The sequence below is a fragment of the Amblyomma americanum genome, chromosome 2 (genome assembly GCF_052857255.1).
Source record: "Amblyomma americanum isolate KBUSLIRL-KWMA chromosome 2, ASM5285725v1, whole genome shotgun sequence".
Taxonomy (NCBI): domain Eukaryota; kingdom Metazoa; phylum Arthropoda; class Arachnida; order Ixodida; family Ixodidae; genus Amblyomma; species Amblyomma americanum.
Genome location: NC_135498.1, coordinates 215649790 through 215671089, shown reverse-complemented (window position 1 = coordinate 215671089; position 21300 = coordinate 215649790). Strand labels below are relative to the sequence as shown.

General features: G+C 47.9%; 1 protein-coding gene across 1 annotated transcript; it reads right to left on the bottom strand.

The window, feature by feature from the left end:
• Positions 1-1082: 1082 nt before the first annotated feature.
• LOC144120363 (uncharacterized) lies at positions 1083-20939 on the bottom strand. The gene is made up of 3 exons (XM_077652726.1): positions 20568-20939; positions 19553-20422; positions 1083-1466 (listed from the first exon to the last, which is right to left on the bottom strand). Exons 1-3 carry the CDS (start codon positions 20937-20939, stop codon positions 1083-1085), a joined length of 1626 nt encoding a protein of 541 aa, XP_077508852.1.
• Between the last annotated feature and the right edge of the window lie 361 nt (positions 20940-21300).

The window sequence follows — 21300 nt, the reverse complement described above, 5'->3', positions numbered from 1 at the left end:
AAGGTACAGGACTTTTCCAGTTCTGTGACCAACGATGGCAGCCTGAAAGAGTAAGACCAATATTAGTCACGAAGCTGCCATACTGGCTGCACTGCTAATCGCTAGAACATATAGGTATTCTCATGCTTGTGATTCAAGTGCTGCTTTGTAACTACCTCCAGGCAAATTGATGCCTTTCGATCACAGCGGTACATAGCCCCGCTTTCATGCTTATTCTATAGTCTTTCTTCCTGCTCGTAGTGTGATGTAAATACTCTGTTTTTCACAAGATATTAATCACTGAACAACAGGAAAAAATTATAATTATTAAAACTGTGCGTTTGCACGTATACAAGGACCAACTCAAACACACATAACATCGCTGACAGCATTTTTGTATTCACAGTTCTAATCCCTTCACGCTCTCTCTCTACGTTGACGCTAGCAGTGAAACTAGTTTCAGTGCTTTGTTATGAAAGCGCGGGCCTCTTCCATATCTCTTCAATTAGCCGAAGGAGCAAGTGTAAAATATTTCAAGTACAAAATGCAGCATTTTTACCACTTTGGCAATTAAATAAATTTTTACACTTACCACGCCTGACGAAGCGTCATATTTGTTCTTGTAGGATCTCTTTGACCACGCACCATCTGCGATGACTGCTATCGTGGGTGTACCGTCACTGTCAATGTTGCCACATTCTCTTGCCAGCCTTGCCTCTTCTGCGCCCGCTCTTTTCATTTCCTCCCAGGCGGCTTGATTGATAATGTGGCCAGCGTTGTACTCTATTTTTGTGTAAGTGTCTGATGACATTCTTGGGATGTTCATAGACGCAAGCAGTTCGTTAAGGTTTGAGAAGCCACAGCCAAGTGACATTATTCTACATACCGCTGATGTGTTTACATCACAGCAGCCGATAGAAGCTTGTGCGTCAGGTGGCGGGTCCGTGTGGATGACATCCTTCCTTCGGCACATCCTGCATACGAGAGTCAACGTGCTTCGAAGACCTTGCTTTCTTTCAGACTCACAGTCCATATCCGCTAAAGTGCAGTTGAAGGGAGCATGGAGGGCGGTCTTTTGCAAGCTGCTCAACAGGTACTGAAGGCTAACAATGCGCCGCCCTTGAATTCCAGCACTTGCACTGCCGTTCTTTACTGGGGTGGTCGCGGAACCTCCAATAGCAATATCTTCGTCGCACGACCCTGTTGCGCTCATCACTGAAGATGATGAAGATGACAGGGCACTTCCTGGCACCTCTGATGAGGGCTTCAACGTCTGCCGGCCTTGGGTTGTGCTCGTTGACTTCAGGCGTCGAATAACCTTCAGCAGGGTGGCCAAGGTCACCACGATAGCGAGAAGAGTGTCTTTTGCTCGTAGGAGCTTCGTTTTCGAGAGCTGGCCGCTTTCTGGTGTTCGCAATCAGTGCACCTGCACGCTTACGCTTCCCGTGCCTGAAATTCTTTGATGGCATTTTCTGCTGACTTGTTGCCTGCTGGTATTCAAGCCCTTTGAGACAAATCTACTGCTGTCAAGACAGGGATCAAAAGTATGGCGCACAAAAGTGCCACAAGATGATGACCACCGTTAGAACAAGCCAAACACTCAAGCCTTGTTGGTGCTGAGAAGCGGAACATGGGTGTTCGGCGCTGGGAACGCCCGTACGAGACTAGGAAAAGTAAGCTACACGCTATCACTGCACTCGAGGACATCCATCTGTAGCTATATAAGGAAGGCTACGCGGGAAATGGAAGAAGACCAGCCATGAGGCCTTGTGCTAGGCGCTCCTTACTTTCCTTTTATTTGGAGCTGGCTACATAGGTGATCAACCCAATGGACCTTTTTCCAGTAATGTCCTGAGGATGCGCCAAGTCTCTTCCGCCATTTTAATCGAGCACACCTGTCTGCTCAAGCGAAACCAGAAACCCCACCCTACCACTGTAAAATAATTTTCTCAGAAAAGTCGAGGGAGCTTGGGCGGCCCAAACCAGAAACGCTAAATTGGTGGGTTACTGCGAAATGGCCCATTGTCTGACGCCTACATCCTTCTTTGCTGAATGGCTTCAGAGGGGTTAACATTTTTGTGCTTCCGTCCCCCGAAATTTCCCCGCGTACCTACAGAAAGTTCTGGGCTCTACTCTTTGAACGCGCAAGAACGAATGCTTTCGTGTCGCTGTGTAGTTTACATACCTGGAGGGGGGATAGAACTTACCACCTTTTTCTGGGGGTGCTTAAGTGCTACCATCTATCGACAGAAAAAGTTCAAATCAGAGTTGTCTTGTTAAACGAAAAGTAAGGGCAACAACAGCAAAGACAATGCGAAATAAACACTGGCAGCGCAAACAATGAGAGCGCAAAAAGCTTTTCACTGAGGCCGCGCGCCGAATCGGCGTCCACACTCGTACACGGCCACTAGGCTTGCATTGTGTGTGGGGACGGAGGAATACGCGGAATACGGAATAGCCGGCAGAAGTGCCGAAGGGGAGGTGTTCCCAAGGTGTGTCAAAAGATGACTCACACTTATCTGTTCTGGCTATGGGAAACCAGCATAGGCTGTATACCCCATCCTGGCTGTCACCTGTCATTGTAAGTGAATTTTCTCAGAAAAGATTCGAGGGAGCTTAGGGAGACCCAAACTCAAAAACGTATTTTTCGTTGCGTCAGCTGTGTGGTGGGTTACTGGAAAAAGGTCCATTCTCTGACCACCACCCCTTGAGAGGCGTTATTCTTATTTCCAGCTTTGGCAGGATATGGACCTCCTGCATGTTTGTAAAGAAACGAGGTGGCGCTGCAGTCGCTAGCGAGCTCGTGGTAGGCAAAAGGTCGGGGAGTGGCGTCGCGGATAGGTGTTGAGCGCGGGTTTTCAAGGCTTGCAGGCGCGTTTCCAGTTAGCAATGGTCGATGCTTCCAACTTAGTAATTTGTCGAACTACACGAGCTCGCGTTGTCCACGTGCGGCCTATAAAGAGAAATAGTTTGCCACTGTGTATTGTATATATGGTTAGTAGTAAACATGTAGAAAGCGTTCCTGCCGTTTATTTATGCGCTAGGCATTGAATAAAACAAGTTTTGACACTCTGCACTAGCCGGAATGAATTTACTTCGGGACAGTAGTGAGGGGAGGTGCTGGCGTTGTTTCGTCGGAGCAGACATGCGCTCATCGTCTGCTGACATACGAACGTGTCGTGCTGCGCGAAAAGTGGGGACAGCGTCGTGTCCCCGATCAACTGTCTCGCTTAGAACTGTTTTTGGCCGCATGACCACGCACCAGCCAGGCCGACTTGTCCTCTTGTTGGACTGGTCGATTTAGTGAAAATTTTTGATTTCTAGAATTATTTTCTTTCCTAGGCCTGAAGTCTAGTTTCGTGACGAAAAATTATAGCAAAATATTGAGTACAAATTTATAAATTACGCTTTTTAGAAGTGTGGTCGTCAAAAATTGTGAGGTAATTTCATTGATTTCAGTGCCGCATTTCTTTCACCAAAGCGAAAGCGAAGATGCCATAAACGAGGGAATAAACTTTAAGGTTCGTTTTCTGACCTCTCACATTTTCTGCGACTGGATCACTCACCTTCGTAATTTGCATGAAAATCAAATGATTCCATTTGTCGCAAACTATTCCTGAGACGTTGAGGAGCGTAATAAATCTCTCGATTTTTTTTCCCTACACGTGCAGTATTGTGTTAGTTATTTTTTGTAAGAAACGTTTTCATGTAACTATGCATGCATAAGTACTGATCATATAGAAAAAGAACTAATCGCGTCCTCATACAGAACAGGGCTTTATGTACATGCTGGCATAAAAAAACTGCGCACTATCTACTCAATTATTTGAGACCTAGCTTGGGGAACTTGACGACGGTGTTAATTATAATTACCCAGAACTGCACCAGGTATAGCTATAAATAAAAGGAATTACTGAAACTAGCGTAGGAATTTCATATTTGCACCAAGTTTAGTGACATATCGCATGCATGAATAACGAAAACACTTTTCATGCCGCGTCACCTCTCAATCTCGCCACGTGTCTGTTAATAGCACGCCTGCGGCTGCTTCTTTCCAAACAAGCTTCGCGATCATGTATTACCTCATGAAACATGACACATGCATGATGCAATGAAAAAGCATATGGTGTTTAGCACACTTAAGGTACGCTATTCTAAGCACACCAACGCGACCGCGCAAGATTGACACAACTCACCAGACTTCTTTCTACTCTAATGAAATAATTACGTCGTCATATCAAGAAACAGTTTCAAGAAAATATTAAATGTCACAAAACGTGCCATTAAAACATGGTGTGCTATTAACAAAAAAACGCATTCCTTGGGGGCGAGTGAACCTGTCGGCGCCCCGTGCACTCCGGCTCAAGGTGATAAGTACGTGTGCAGCTGCATATGTCTTTTTTTTCCTTCAGCAATTATCAGCCTACTATCCTGAAGTTCAGGTGAATGAACGCAGTAACTTGCATGCTATTAAGTGCATTGAGTGGCAGTGCCTATCGACTCCCAGACTTCGCGCTTTACTACCGTAGCCCAATGCCTGTTAGCCAGTTTTCGAATGCGGCATTTATGCGCGAGAAACCTATCGAGGCTAACTTAATATTGTTACGAGGTGGCAAGCCAAGGAAAGCACGACATGATGACTGAATGAAGATATGATTTAATGGCTCAGGGCCTAGCGCGAGCACTCCGTCCCGCGCCACTGCCCTCTTCTTCGTCTTCATAACATGACCCCGGTCCTCCGAGCGATCGTCCCGATCGATTGCTTGAGTTACGAGTGATGAGGTGACGATGAGGATGATCAGGAAAGATAGAAGAAGATGAAAGGCTTGCCACCAAGATGAAGGAGATGATCTAGTGGACGGTTGCCCCCGGAGCTTCAGGTCCAGCGGTCGGTCACCCACAGCCGAAGGTCAAGGGTTGAGGGATCGCCGCACAGCCTGGGCGGGGGTGCCGTCTTGGTTCGGGTCGTAGTCGGGTCATCGTACGTCAGGCCCTGGTCGTCGTGTCTTGTGGTCGGGGCTGGGGACGGGGCGGGGGGAAAGCGGCTGGTCGGTTCTGGTCAGTTCGAGCTGGGGTTGGGCCGGGCGGCGGAGCCCAGGTCCCCTCGGCCGACGACGAAGGCGAGCAGAAGGCGGCGATGCTCCGGGGACTAGGATGACGATGAAGCCCCAGCACCTCCACCAAATGTTACGACGTGGCAAGCCAAGGAAAGCACGAAATGATGACTGAATGAAGATATGATTTAATGGCTCAGGGCCTAGCGCGAGCACTCCGTCCCGCGCCACTGCCCTCTTCTTCGTCTTCATAACAATATTTTTTATGCTACTACGCGGATCCAGCAGTGACGCAGCTGGTCAATATATGCTGCTTCTGCAGTGCACAGGCTTGAAGCAGCCGCCGGTAACTGCGGCAGCTGCGGTAGGCACGGGCAAGCGGAACCTGTTTTGCCTACCATGCGAAAGTCGCATGCTAACATCAGCGCCACCGCATCTTCGTGACGTCGCGGGGTGAAGGAGGTCCATACAAAGAAAGTTCTCGGCCCTACTTTGTTCGCGGAAGAACTACTACTTCCGTGAAGCGGTCAAGGGGGTGTCGCGGTAGAATTTACACACCTGGAGGGGTAATAGAACCAGCAAAGCTATTACAGGGGCTAGTTGGTTGATCATACTGGGAACAAATGCGCTACAAGCGACACAAAAAAAGACACGTACACACGGCACAAGCGCAATGTGCGCTTGTGCCGTGTGTATGTGTCTTTGTTTGTGTCGCTTGTAGCGCATTTGTTCCCAGTAGGGGAAATAGAAGTTCCCTCCTTTTTGTGGTAGTTAAGTGCTGCCATCTATCGGCCGAAAAAGTTCAAATCTGTGTTGCCTCGTAGCTGGTGAGCCCTCTTATGTTCTAATATCAGTTTAAGTAAGGTGGCCAGTGTACCACCGTCCACTATCTTTTCAATGCGAGCTTCATTGTAGACGGCCACAACTGCCCGGATACCATCTGCATGCGGAATGTTCGTATAGAGTGAAGTGACGTCGAGGGTGACAAGCAAAGAACCCTGAGGAATGACAGGATCAACGATATCGGACAGGAAGTTAGTAGTGTCCTTTATGTCGGACGGAAATGTGGGTGGAATTCTATTAATTAGCGTATCGACGTAGCGGGACAGATTTTCCGTAACAGTGCCGACACCAGAAACGATGGGTCGACCCGGAATGTTTACTTTATGTTGAGTAAAGGTACTGCGCAAAATAATACAAACATGGACGAGAAGGGCACAAGGACGGGCGCAGACTCGCGACTGGGTTTTATTCAGAACAACACATACTTATAACTTCCACACCACCATGTCAGTCACTGAGCGCAAGCCAGAAATCTGCATTCTGTCTGGTAAAGTCTTATCGAGGTATCACTCACGCAATCATCTCTTTTCATTTCATTTCATTTATTTCACCCTCAAGGCCCGAGGGTATTGAAGAGGGGAGTGGTTGTATACAGGGGTTTAGTACAAGGCGTTTGATTTCTAATTATACAATGATAGCTAAGGCGGAACAAAAACGCTGATGGTCGATGATGGAGGCTGTACTTCCGGGAAGGTGGTTCCAGTCCTTTGCTGTTCGTGGAAGGAAAGACTCAGCTGCGCATTTTGTTTTAAAGAAAGGAATGCCGATTTTATGCGCATGATCAACTCGTGATGAAACTTATGATGGAGGAAGTATAAGATCGCGGTGCAGTCTGGGGTTACGATACATTATTTTATGCATTAGGCAAAGGCGAGCGTGCTTTCGACGGCTAGCAAGAGATGGTAACTGTAATGTATTCTTAGAGGTTACGCTAGCGGTACGGTTATAGTTCTGAAGGATGAAACGTGCCGAGTTATTCTGAATTAATTCGAGGGAACTGATCAAGTTTTCCGTGAAGGGATCCCAAATGGACGCAGCATATTCCAACTTACTACGAACGACAGATTTATAGAGGAGAAGTTTCAAGGAAGTGGGGGCAGAGAGAAAGTTACGGCGAAGGTAGCCGAGGGCACGGTTGGCGTTGTTAATCATTAAATTGATGTGAAAAGACCAAGTTAGATCACTTGCTATGTGAACGCCTAAATAGCGGTATGAAGACACTTATTCTAATTCGATGTTATCTAGATGATAAGAGGTGGGGGGTATAGAAATGCGTGACACACATAGTACTTCACATTTGGTTTTGTTTAGTTCCATTGACCACGTATTACACCACTCAAGAATTTCATTAATGTCTTTTTGCAAAAGAAGAGAGTCGTTAGGGTCGTTAATTTCACGAAATATTACACAGTCATCTGCAGATAAATGAATGTGGGAGGTAACGGAAATACGAAGGTCATTAATATATATCAGGAACAAAAGGGGCCCAAGGACAGACCCCTGTGGGACCCCAGAATGCACGGAAGTGAATGGAGAACAAATGTTATTAGCCATTACAAACTGTGTTCTATTACAAAGGAAATATTCTAACCATGCTAAAACATTTGGGAGAAGATTTAGCTTGCTAAGCTTGCGCTCTTTCTGTTCCTTTGGCCTTTCCTGTGGTTGTCTTTTTATGCGCAACATGGTTTCTTCAAAAGCAATGTACCAACTTGCCCAACAAGAAGTTCTTCTAAAAAAGAAGTAGTTTGTGACTAACCTTCTCGAAAGCCTTGGAGAAGTCTAGAAAGATACAGTCCGCGCATGAACGACGATTCAGAATAGCGTGAAGTTTGTGCGTGAAGGTAAGTAACTGCGTCTCGCACGAGAAGGATTTGCGAAAGCCGTGTTGAGCGTCAGTGAAGAAGGAGTTAGATTCGAGAAAGGTAACTAAGTTAGTGTATAGGATGTGCTCAAAAATTTTGCATGGTATGCTGGTTAGTGATATTGGGCGGTAATTAAGAGGGGAATTAGTACTACCTGACTTGTGCAACGGAACCGCCTTCCCGATCGTCCAGTCCGCTGGAAGCACTGACGTCTCAAGTGACTGCTGGAAAATTTTGGAAAAGATGATTGAGGAATAAAGTTTAGTACTCTTCAAGAACTTCGCGTTAATTAAACCTGTTCCAGGGCTTGTATAGGTCTTAAGATTTTCTATTAATTTTTCTATTTCTAGGGGCTCGGTGGATATTGCATCCATGATTGAGAATTGGCAGTCCTCCACTGTAGGAAACGTGACGTTGGAAGAAAGAACAAAATTGCGACAATATGTTTCATTTAGAATTTTAGGACAATCAGTATCAGCGATAGTTGAACCGTTTTCATCTAACAATTTAATTGAATGATTTCTATTGGGAAAAATGGCACGCCAAATTTTTTTTCGATCATTTGTGAGCATGTTGGGCAGTGTGTGCTGTAGAAAATGATCTTTGGCGTTTTTCATTGCCGATACATACACGCTATTTGCCGCATGATAAGCTTCGCATTTAGAAACGGAGTTACATTTTTTTGCGTTTCGGTAAAACCGTTTTTTCCTGTTACAAAGCCTTCTTATGTGAGCGTTGTACCACAGTGCATTTCTATGAGTGGTAATGGTGCGTAGGGGGATATATATTTCCGTTAGTTCGTTAAAGGGACACTGAGGAGAGCTCTATCAATTTTATTTTGTTAGCAAAATCTGATAGTTCGGCATTTCATGGCTTCGTTGCCACTTGTCCGGGCGCGAAAGATGCATTTATTTCAATGAAATTTGGATTCGAAGATGAAAAAGTTTTTCCCGCCGCTTTGATTCAAACTCGGCGAACTCTTATGACGCCACGGCAACTCTTATGACGTCTCAGAATAAACGCAGACTCCGTGATTTCTGAAAGCTAGCGGTGCGGTGCGCAACCTTCCTTTGCCTGCCTCAGAGATTCGCGACGTCCATGAAGTAAGGCATATTCCTCCAAGGTGGCGCCTCTTGTCCTAGGAAGTCATCACGCTTGTACTTGCGAGATTGGCCTGTGGCGGCGATACCTGTATTTTGGTTCTTGCTATTTTCTACATTACAAGAGCTTTGTTTTCAGTAAGAGTGGCGTTTTTGTGATCAGGAGCTGGTATTCTATCGATACAAGCCAACTTCAATTTCTCCTCAGTGCCCCTTTAACCTTAGCAACGAAAATGTTCCAGTTCACCTGCGCCTCCCTGCTATCAAAATCTGTAAAAAATGCATCGAGAAATGAAAATAGTTCTTCGTTGACAGCCTGAAAGTCAGCTCTGCTATAATCACGGATACGCTTGACTTTCTTGTCAGCGTTATTGGAAGGAATGCAGAAATTAAACGAGACTAGGAAGTGGTCACTTATGCCGGGCATGCAGGTCAAGTCTGAAACGAGGTCAGAATGGGATGTCAACACTAAGTCTAATATGTTAGCAGTGGTGTCTGATGGACGGGTTGGTTGGGATACTAGCTGAGAGAGGGAAAAGAGTGAACAAAGGTTCAAGAACTCATTGCCTTGCGACGATGGGGATGATTTAGGAGTTATTTCCGAAGACCATGTCAGCTCAGGAAAGTTAAAATCGCCTAACAAAGTAATGGGCGCTGCAGGGTGCCGCGTAACAACAAGGTCGAGCACATCATGCAATTCTGATGTGAACGTGGGAGGATAATTGGGAGGTCGATAACATACACCAAAAACGGATTTGTGATGTTTTAGTTCTACGCAGGCCCAAATGGATTCTAGATTAGTTTGTACAGGAATGTGATAGGACTTTATTGTTTGCGATATAGCAAGCAAGACACCACCGCCTGGTCGCTGAGTGCGATCGCGTCTGTAAACTGAAAAGCGGGATGAATCGTCAAATATCTCACTATCGTGTACGTTGGGATGAAGCCAGGTTTCTGTTATTGCGATGATATCAGCCTCGCACGTGTCGACAGCGGAGTGAAACGATTAGCGTTTATTAAGAATGCTTCTAGCGTTGGCCAGTAGAACGCGAAGTTCTTGAAGAGTACTAAACTTTATTCCTCAATCATCTTTTCCAAAATTTTCCAGCAGTCACTTGAGACGTCAGTGCTTCCAGCGGACTGGACGATCGGGAAGGCGGTTCCGTTGCACAAGTCAGGTAGTACTAATTCCCCTCTTAATTACCGCCCAATATAACTAACCAGCATACCATGCAAAATTTTTGAGCACATCCTATACACTAACTTAGTTACCTTTCTCGAATCTAACTCCTTCTTCACTGACGCTCAACACGGCTTTCGCAAATCATTCTCGTGCGAGACGCAGTTACTTACCTTCACGCACAAACTTCACGCTATTCTGAATCATCGTTCATGCGCGGACTGTATCTTTCTAGACTTCTCCAAGGCTTTCGAGAAGGTTAGTCACAAACTATTTCTTTTTTAGAAGAACTTCTTGTTGGGCAAGTTGGTACATTGCTTTTGAAGAAACCATGTTGCGCATAAAAAGACAACCACAGGAAAGGCCAAAGGAACAGAAATAGCGCAAGCTTAGCAAGCTAAATCTTCTTCCAAATGTTTTAGCATGGTTAGAATATTTCCTTTGTAATAGAACACAGTTTGTAATGGCTAATAACATTTGTTCTCCATTCACTTCCGTGCATTCAGGGGTCCCACAGGGGACTGTCCTTGGGCCCCTTTTGTTCCTGATATATATTAATGACCTTCGTATTTCCGTTACCTCCCACATTCATTTATCTGCAGATGACTGTGTAATATTTCGTGAAATTAACGACCCTAACGACTCTCTTCTTTTGCAAAAAGACATTAATGAAATTCTTGAGTGGTGTAATACGTGGTCAATGGAACTAAACAAAACCAAATGTGAAGTACTACATGTGTCACGCATTTCTATACCCCCCACCTCTTATCATCTAGATAACATCGAATTAGAATAAGTGTCTTCATACCGCTATTTAGGCGTTCACATAGCAAGTGATCTAACTTGGTCTTTTCACATCAATTTAATGATTAACAACGCCAACCGTGCCCTCGGCTACCTTCGCCGTAACTTTCTCTCTGCCCCCACTTCCTTGAAACTTCTCCTCTATAAATCTGTCGTTCGTAGTAAGTTGGAATATGCTGCGTCCATTTGGGATCCCTTCACGGAAAACTTGATCAGTTCCCTCGAATTAATTCAGAATAACTCGGCACGTTTCATCCTTCAGAACTATAACCGTACCGCTAGCGTAACCTCTAAGAATACATTACAGTTACCATCTCTTGCTAGCCGTCGAAAGCACGCTCGCCTTTGCCTAATGCATAAAATATTGTATCGTAACCCCAGACTGCACCGCGATCTTATACTTCCTCCATCATAAGTTTCATCACGAGTTGATCATGCGCATAAAATCGGCATTCCTTTCTTTAAAACAAAATGCGCAGCTGAGTCTTTCCTTCCACGAACAGCAAAGGACTGGAACCACCTTCCCGGAAGTACAGCCTCCATCATCGACCATCAGCGTTTTTGTTCCGCCTTAGCTATCATTGTGTAATTAGAAATCAAACGCCTTGTACTAAACCCATGTATACAACCACTCCCCTCTTCAATACCCTCGGGCCTTGAGGGTAAAATAAATGAAATGAAATGAAAAGAGATGATTGCGTGAGTGATACCTCGATAAGACTTTACCAGACAGAATGCAGATTTCTGGCTTGCGCTCAGTGACTGACATGGTGGTGTGGAAGTTATAAGTATGTGTTGTTCTGAATAAAACCCAGTCGCGAGTCTGCGCCCGTCCTTGTGCCCTTCTCGTCCATGTTTGTATTATTTTGCGCAGTACCTTTACTCAACATAAAGTAAACATTCCGGGTCGACCCATCGTTTCTGGTGTCGGCACTGTTACGGAAAATCTGTCCCGCTACGTCGATACGCTAATTAATAGAATTCCACCCACATTTCCGTCCGACATAAAGGACACTACTAACTTCCTGTCCGATATCGTTGATCCTGTCATTCCTCAGGGTTCTTTGCTTGTCACCCTCGACGTCACTTCACTCTATACGAACATTCCGCATGCAGATGGTATCCGGGCAGTTGTGGCCGTCTACAATGAAGCTCGCATTGAAAAGATAGTGGACGGTGGTACACTGGCCACCTTACTTAAACTGATATTAGAACTTAAGAGGGCTCACCAGCTACGAGGCAACTCAGATTTGAACTTTTTCGGCCGATAGATGGCAGCACTTAACTACCACAAAAAGGAGGGAACTTCTATTTCCCCTACTGGGAACAAATGCGCTACAAGCGACACAAACAAAGACACATACACACGGCACAAGCGCACATTGCGCTTGTGCCGTGTGTACGTGTCTTTTTTTGTGTCGCTTGTAGCGCATTTGTTCCCAGTATGATCAACCAACTAGCCCCTGTAATAGCTTTGCTGGTTCTATTACCCCTCCAGGTGTGTAAATTCTACCGCGACACCCCCTTGACCGCTTCACGGAAGTAGTAGTTCTTCCGCGAACAAAGTAGGGCCGAGAACTTTCTTTGTATGGACCTCCTTCACCCCGCGACGTCACGAAGATGCGGTGGCGCTGATGTTAGCATGCGACTTTCGCATGGTAGGCAAAACAGGTTCCGCTTGCCCGTGCCTACCGCAGCTGCCGCAGTTACCGGCGGCTGCTTCAAGCCTGTGCACTGCAGAAGCAGCATATATTGACCAGCTGCGTCACTGCTGGATCCGCGTAGTAGCATAAAAAATATTGTTATGAAGACGAAGAAGAGGGCAGTGGCGCGGGACGGAGTGCTCGCGCTAGGCCCTGAGCCATTAAATCATATCTTCATTCAGTCATCATTTCGTGCTTTCCTTGGCTTGCCACCTCGTAACATTTGGTGGAGGTGCTGGGTGCTCATCGTCATCCTAGTCCCCGGAGCATCGCCGCCTTCTGCTCGCCTTCGTCGTCGGCCGAGGGGACCTGGGCTCCGCCGCCCAGCCCAACCTCAGCTCGAACTGACCAGAACCGACCAGCCGCTTTCCCCCCGCCCCGTCCCCAGCCCGGACCACAAGACACGACGACCAGGGCCTGACGTACGATGACCCGACTACGACCCGAACCAAGACGGCACCCCCGCCCAGGCTGTGCGGCGATCCCTCAACCCTTGACCTTCGGCTGTGGGTGACCGACCGCTGGACCTGAAGCTCCGGGGGCAACCGTCCACCAGATCATCTCCTTCATCTTGGTGGCAAGCCTTTCATCTTCTTCTATCTTTCCTGATCATCCTCATCGTCACCTCATCACTCGTAACTCAAGCAATCGATCGGGACGATCGCTCGGAGGACCGGGGTCATGTTATGAAGACGAAGAAGAGGGCAGTGGCGCGGGACGGAGTGCTCGCGCTAGGCCCTGAGCCATTAAATCATATCTTCATTCAGTCATCATGTCGTGCTTTCCTTGGCTTGCCACCTCGTAACAATATTAAATTAGCCTCGATAGGTTTCTCGCGCATAAATGCCGCATTCGGAAACTGGCTAACAGGCATTGGGCTACGGTAGTAAAGCGCGAAGTCTGGGAGTCGATAGGCACTGCCACTCAATGCACTTAATAGCATGCAAGTTACTGCGTTCATTCACCTGAACTTCAGGATAGTAGGCTGATAATTGCTGAAGGAAAAAAAAGACATATGCAGCTGCACACGTACTTATCACCTTGAGCCGGAGTGCACGGGGCGCCGACAGGTTCACTCGCCCCCAAGGAATGCGTTTTTTTGTTAATAGCACACCATGTTTTAATGGCGCGTTTTGTGACATTTAATATTTTCTTGAAACTGTTTCTTGATATGACGACGTAATTATTTCATTAGAGTAGAAAGAAGTCTGGTGAGTTGTGTCAATCTTGCGCGGTCGCGTTGGTGTGCTTAGAATAGCGTACCTTAAGTGTGCTAAACACCATATGCTTTTTCATTGCATCATGCATGTGTCATGTTTCATGAGGTAATACATGATCGCGAAGCTTGTTTGGAAAGAAGCAGCCGCAGGTGTGCTATTAACAGACACGTGGCGAGATTGAGAGGTGACGCGGCATGAAAAGTGTTTTCGTTATTCATGCATGCGATATGTAACTAAACTTGGTGCAAATATGAAATTCCTACGCTAGTTTCAGTAATTCCTTTTATTTATAGCTATACCTGGTGCAGTTCTGGGTAATTATAATTAACACCGTCGTCAAGTCCCCCAAGCTAGGTCTCAAATAATTGAGTAGATAGTGCGCAGTTTTTTTATGCCAGCATGTACATAAAGCCCTGTTCTGTATGATGACGCGATTAGTTCTTTTTCTATATGATCAGTACTTATGCATGCATAGTTACATGAAAACGTTTCTTACAAAAAATAACTAACACAATAGTGCACGTGTAGGGAAAAAAAATCGAGAGATTTATTACGCTCCTCAACGTCTCAGGAATAGTTTGCGACAAATGGAATCATTTGATTTTCATGCAAATTACGAAGGTGAGTGATCCAGTCGCAGAAAATGTGAGAGGTCAGAAAACGAACCTTAAAGTTTATTCCCTCGTTTATGGCATCTTCGCTTTCGCTTTGGTGAAAGAAATGCGGCACTGAAATCAATGAAATTACCTCACAATTTTTGACGACCACACTTCTAAAAAGCGTAATTTATAAATTTGTACTCGGTGGAGCGAAGGCGGGGAGTGGAGCTTGAGGGTGTGTCGGCTGAGCTGAGAGGCAGGTCCAATCGTAGAAGGCCGCTGGAGCAGTCGATAAGGGCAGAGTGAGCGGTTAGAAAGTCTAGACCAAGGATCACATTGGGAGGGCAGTGTTCGAGGACGGTGAAAAAACTGGGATGTGACGATCGGCAAGAGTGACGCGGGCAGTGCACAGACCAGTGACGGCAGCAGTGCTGCCATCGGCAACGCGAACGGTGGGCGAAGCGGCAGGGGTCTGAACTTTTTTGAGGCGACGGCAAAAGGATGAGCTAAGAACCGAGACTTGGGCACCAGTGTCAATGAGGGAAGAAACAGGAACACCGTCCACAAAAACGTCGACCAGATTACAGGGCGAAGGCTGGGTCAGTAGAGGATTTTCAGGTCGGAGCACCAATGCAGCATCACCTCCGGGAGCTGCACTGGCTAGTTTCCCGCGAAGCGGCCTGCAGAGGATGGTGAGTAACTGCGGTGCGGAAGAGGTGAGCGGGAACGGTGGGCTGTCGGGGAGGGAGAGCGGCTGGTTCTACGAGGAGGCGGTGTGGACTCGGCGCTGGGTGGGTCATTCCGAGGCGTGAAGCGACGGGGTCCATAGTCATAAAGGTGGTCGACGTAGGGCAAAGGTCGGGGAGGTGCGGACCAACGGCTGCGGCAGTGGCGGGAGATGTGGCCTACGCGCGAGCACGTAAAGCAGATCGGCCGGTCGTCAGGGGTACGCCACTCATCCGGATTACGATACCTTGTGTAACTTGGGACGAAGGCGTTGCGGGCCGTAGCAGTAGCGACCACGGGAGAGATGGGGCTCGCACTCCGAGGTTCGACGGGACGATGGCTGGAGGGCATGCCCAAGTTTGCGACCTCCTGGCGGACGACAGCTTGAATAAGGGATATTGTGGCCAGGGTGTTGTCCGACAAGGGCGCGTTGGGCGTAACAGGAGCCAGCGCCTCCAGTTCACGGCGCACGATGCGAGTCACGTTGTCGGGGTTGGAAGGCTGCCTTAGTGTCGGCAGATCCTCGCACGTGGAACTGGCAGCTGTGTTAGGCAGGCGGTCGAAGCGGTGTGCAATGCTCCGGTGCTTGGCCTGCTCGAAGCGTCGACACACCTGCAGAACGGAGTCAACCGTAGAGCAGTCCCGGCATAGAAGAAGGTGGAAGGCATCGTCGGCAATGCCTTTAAGAATGTGGCCTACCTTATCGTCTTCGGTCATGTTGGTCGACCTTTCGGCACAGTGCCAAGACGTCTTGAATGTATGTAATATATGATTCAGTGGCCGTTTGGGCGCGAGCTGCAAGTTCTTTTTTGGCAGCAAGCTGACGGCCAACTGGTTTCCCAAACAGGCCGCGGAGCTTTTGCTTGCAGGCATCCCACGTGGATTTCTCTTCTTCGTGGGTTTCGAACCAGACGCGTGCGGTGCCGGCGAGATAAAATATTACATTGGCCAGCATCAGCGTGGCGTCCCACCTGTTGTGCTGGCTAACACGCTCATAAAGCGAGAGCCAGTCCTCGACGTCCACGCCATCTGTACCGCAGAATGTGCCCGGGTCGCGAGGGTGGGCTACGACGACAGTTGGCGTGGCAGGCGCAGACGGAGGGGCCGGATCGGTAGTCATCTCGCCGGTTCGGCCCGTCGTCTCGTCGGCTCGCCGGCATGTCGGCTCGAACCCGCGACCTCCACCAAAAGATGTTACGGGGATGTTACGGCGGTAAGTCTATATTGGCGGCTGCTCTGAGATGGCCAGCACTCAGCTCAGAACCGAGCGCCCAGCTGTTGTTGTTGTTGTTAGCCTATCAAAAGATGGCACATACCCACACTGGGGGATCGGCCAAGAATCGGGTGGCTATTCAACTGAACTCAGTTAACAAAAAGGAAAAGCACGTGGGAGCATAACACCGGTGAATTTTTCGTCATGAACAGAAAAGGGATGAGTGTTTTGAGTGTCGTCGTCGTTCAGCGCACCGCCACTTCTTCGTTCATGATTCGTCCACTTGTAACACTATCATGACTGCAGATTTTTCCTTACTATACTTGAAGCCTAATCTATCTCCCTCTGTACTGCATATGTCTAACAACTTCTGCAGGTCTTCCTTGTTGTCAGCCATTATCACTATATCGTCCGCGTATATTAGTCCCGGTAATGTCTGTTTAATCCATTCCCCTTGCTTGAAAAAAGATAGGTTGAAGCCTAGTCCGCTCCCCTCTAGCTTGGCCTCCAAACCTTGCAGGTACAACATGAACAACAAAGGGGACAGAGGACATCCTTGTCTAAGCCCCCGCTGTATCTCTACAGGCCCTGATACATTTTTTTCCCATTTTATGAGCACTCAGTTACCTCTATATATATCTTTTAAAAGATTAATTATTCCATTTTCCAGATCCAATGTGCCCAATATGTCCCACAAATGCTCCTGAGTAACGTTGTCATAGAATCCCCTAATATCCAGAAATGCTAGCAATAAGGGCCTATGTTCCTTTTCCGAAATTTCTATACACTGTGTCAATGAAAATAGATTGTCCTCCAACCTCCTTTGTTTCCGGAACCCATTCTGTAGTTCCCCTAACACTCCCTCGTTCTCCACCCAAGCCTGCAGTCTATCCTTTATGATTTGCATCACCACCCTGTAAACCACAGATGTCACTGTTATGGGGCGATAGTTACTTACGTCTGCTTTGTCCCCCTTTCCCTTATATATCATGTTCATTCTACTTAATCGCCATTCATCGGGGACTTTCTCATCCACTATCATTTTGTTCACTACCTGTATTAATGTTTGCTTGGATTTTGGTCCTAACTTCTTTATCAACATAATCGGGATACCATCTGGTCCTGTTGATGTGCCACTAGGAACCTTCTTCTCTGCCCTTTCCCACTCTCCTTGCTCAAGTGAAGCTATTGCTGTAACCGGTCTATCTTCGTTCGATAAATTATGTACCACGTGCTTTGCTGAAAATTTTTCCGTCATCCTTGTTCCTATGTGTTTTATTGCTTCATCCCCTTCTAGTCGAATACCCTCATCTGTAACAATAAACCTTTGTTCTAGCCTAGTTTTATTACTCATTGCATTTAGATGTTTCCAGAATTTTTGGGCTGCTTTTCTATCCTTTTTATTTACTTTTGACATCCATTGGGCACCCTTTCTTCTAATTTTCTCATTAATCAAATAGGATGCGTCCCTTCTACACTTTATGAAGGTATCCCATTTTCTGTCTACTTAGGGTTTTGGTTCCCCCCTCTTCTTGGAATATCTGTGTTCCCTGGATGCTTCCTTGCGCTTTTCTATTGCCCTCTTGACCTCCTCATCCCACCAAGTCTTGGGTTTGCATCTTTTCCCTTTTAGCTTTACTCACACCTTAGCTAGCTCTAGCTCCAGTAATCGAGTTAATTTGGTATAAGTCCATTCTGTTTCACTATCCTCAAAAATTACTTTCTCGATTTGTTTGGCTGCTACTTCCAATTGCTTTTCTGAGTAAAAATTTCCCCCTGATTGTTCATCTTGCTTCAGCCCTACATTGCTTTTTCTTCTGAAGCTCAACTTGATACGCTTGTGGTCACTACCTAGACTTCTGGAACCATCTTCATCTATGCTCATTACCCCTAATCTGTTTTACATCCTCTGTGACATTAGTGCATAATCTATCGTCGAGTGCAGACTCCCCGCCTCCCATGTTATGAGCCCTTCACACTTCTCGGTGCTGTTGCATACAACTAAATCATGCCTGTCACACATGTCCTGCAGCATGCTTCCTGTCGAATCCGTGTACCCATCCAGGTCTTCTATGTGTGCATTCATGTCGCCTAATATAATTATCTCGCCCTGTCCTCCTAGCTCATCAATGTCGCTTGCAATACATTCTAACATTTTCCTGTTTTCCTCTTTGGCATTAACCCCTGTCCACAGAAATACAAAGCCAAGGAGTGTTTGCTTGCCTGCCACTGTTCCTTTTAACCATAAATGTTCCCTGCATCCCAGTCTAACCCTTTGAAAATTCATACTTTTATGAATGGATGCCCCAATTCCACCTCCCTTTCTGCTGCCCTCTGTTCTATTGCAATATTCCCATGCGTAGTCTGGGTTACAGGGTGGTTGCTCCATGTCTCTAAGATGTGTTTCCGCTAAACCATATACCATTAATTCCTCCAGTCTTAACTGTTCTTCTATTTCCTCCCATTTCAGTCTATTCCTGCCACCTTGCATGTTAATGAAACCTATATCTGAAATATCTTGGCCCTGGCGCTTGCGTCTTTCTTCCCCTATGGTCCCATTGTCCGTTTGATCTTAATTCTTCCTTCTCTACACTGGTTCCTTCAGAGCTCTGGGTCCCCCCAAAAATGCTGTTGCCTGGCGACCTATCCTACTACCCACCTTCTTGCCAGTGGCACCACCGTAGTGGATGCCATCCTGTGCAAAAGGGTGCGGCCTAACCTCGTACACTTCCTTGTTGACTTCCATCACCTCGTATCTTAGTCGTCGACTCAATAGCCTAATTACCCGATTAGTCTCCACGACCCGTTTCGCGAGCCTGCCTCTGGACCTCTGGGATTGTGCATATGGTCACATGCACACTCTCAGAGGCCTCTCTAAGCCTATTGGCACGCGCGAGGAAAGCAGAGACGAGGCGTGGGGCTTGGAGTCTCGGTGCCAACTAGTTTTATTCTTTCTTTGTGCGCCGGCCCTCTCTCGGCGGCCGGCTGGCTACGGTCGACTACGGTCGGCTACGTTCCGCATTGGCAGCACCGCGGCTTATCCGCGGCATATTTGTGTTCACCACAGCACTCCCCCCCCCCCCCCCCCCTAGTGAGAACACGAACGGAACCAACACGAGAAAATCGTGCGATTAAAGGTTGAGGCGACTTGGCGTATTTAGACGTCTGCCACTGCGCGTGTGGTAGGTGCGAGTATCAGGCGTGGATGTATTTTCCTCCCTGGTGGAAACCGCTGCCCTGGGACGAGGCACTCTTGTATGGGTTACAGGCGACAGGATGGAGGTGGGTGTCATGGACTGCGTTTCCATGTACGCAGGTTTAAGTCTGTCCAACGAGACAACTTCCCACCGCCCCCGCATTTCGATAGCGAACGTCTTCCGCGCACGGCGGAGAACCTTGAATGGCCCATCGTACGGTGCTTGTAGTGGTCGTCGTACAGCGTCGTTCCGCAGAAAGACGTGACTACATGACTCAAGCTCGTTGCTCACATGTGTCCTCCTCTCTGCGGGCTGTCGCGGAGGTGTAGCTCGGAGCTTGTTCATGATGTCGCGAAGGCGAGATGCGTAGTCGCTGGCGGAAATGCGAGCTCGCTGTTGGTCAGATGCAAAGAAATCACCAGGCAGACGTAGCGTCGTGCCGTAGACAAGTTCCGCAGCGCTGCAGCCGATATCTGCCTTGTACGCTGTGCGTATGCCCAAGAGCACAACAGGCAACGCTTCCACCCAAGAGTCGTGTTCACTTGCCATGAGTGCTGCTTTCAGCTGCCGGTGAAATCTCTCGACCATTCCACTGCTCATCGGGTGGTAGGCCGTAGTCCTGATGCGCGAGGCGCCGATGAGTTTCGTCAGGCTGGCGAACAACGCAGACTCAAACTGGCTTCCTTTGTCCGTTGTAATGGAGGAAGGCGCACCAAAACGACATAGCCAGTGGTTGACAAAAGCGCGAGCAACAGTTTCGGCTGTAATGTCGGGAATCGGGATAGCTTCTGCCCACCGCGTGAAACGGTCGACCAATGTGAGCAAGTACATTTGGCCCTGACAAGGTGTCAATGGTCCAACTATGTCCATATGGATGTGGTCGAATCGAGCTTCTGGTCCTGGGAAAGTCTCCAACGGTGTCACCGTGTGACGCTGAACCTTGGACCGTTGACAGACACGCAAGATACTCGCGAGTCCACTGTCGGGAATCGCGGTTGATGCCAGGCCATACGAAACGCGCCGTGAGCAGCTTCTGGGTCGCCCGGATTCCTGGGTGTGAAAGCTCGTGTAACGAAGCGTATACCTCACGACGGAGGCAAGCAGGCACGTATGGTCGAGGACTACTTGTAGATGTATCGCAACAAATGTCTCCTGCTCCGGGCAAAGGAAACCACTGTAGGATGAGTGACGTCGATGTTTCCTGCAAACGGCGCAGTTCGTCATCGTCGCGTTGAGCTGCCGCCACTTTTGCGAGGTCTATTCCCGTGTGAGTGAGGGCATTTACTGGGCTGCGCGACAGAGCATCGGCGACAGCGTTGTCTACTCCCTTTATGTGGCGAATGTCCGTGGTGAATTCCGATATGTAGGACATCTGCCGCAGCTCGCGGGCTGTGTGCGTGCCGCCATCAGATTTGAGGGAGCGTAAGGCGTAGGTGAAAGGCTTGTGATCAGTCATTATAAAGAATTCCGTCCCTTCTAAGTAATGACGAAAGTGCCGGATTGCTGCGTAGACGGCCAACAGCTCGCGTCCGAAAGTGCTGTAACGCTGCTCGGTGGGTGTCAATTTTCGAGAAAAGAAAGCGATCGGTTGCCATACTCCTTTGTTAAGCTGTTGAAGGACAGCCCCCGCAGCTGCGTCCGAGGCGTCGACCGTGACGCACTGTGGGACTCCCGGTTGCGGGTAGGCGAGAAGTGTGGCGTCGGCAAGGTGTCTCTTGATCTCTTGAAAAGCCGCTTCGGCGTGTCCGTCCAGAGCAGCTCCCTAGCAGCACCTTCGTGTGTAGACAGCAGAAGGTGGAGAGGGTGCAGAACGGCCG

Coding starts and splice junctions, on each gene's coding strand:
- LOC144120363 (XM_077652726.1), bottom strand. CDS start 20,939: ATGACTGATCACAAGCCTTTCACCTACGCCTTACGCTCCCTCAAATCT. Junction 20,423..20,567: donor CTGCTTGCCTCCGTCGTGAG/GTATACGCTTCG, acceptor CAACGGTCCAAG/GTTCAGCGTCACACGGTGAC. Junction 1,467..19,552: donor CCACCTCCATCCTGTCGCCT/GTAACCCATACA, acceptor GAATACCAGCAG/GCAACAAGTCAGCAGAAAAT.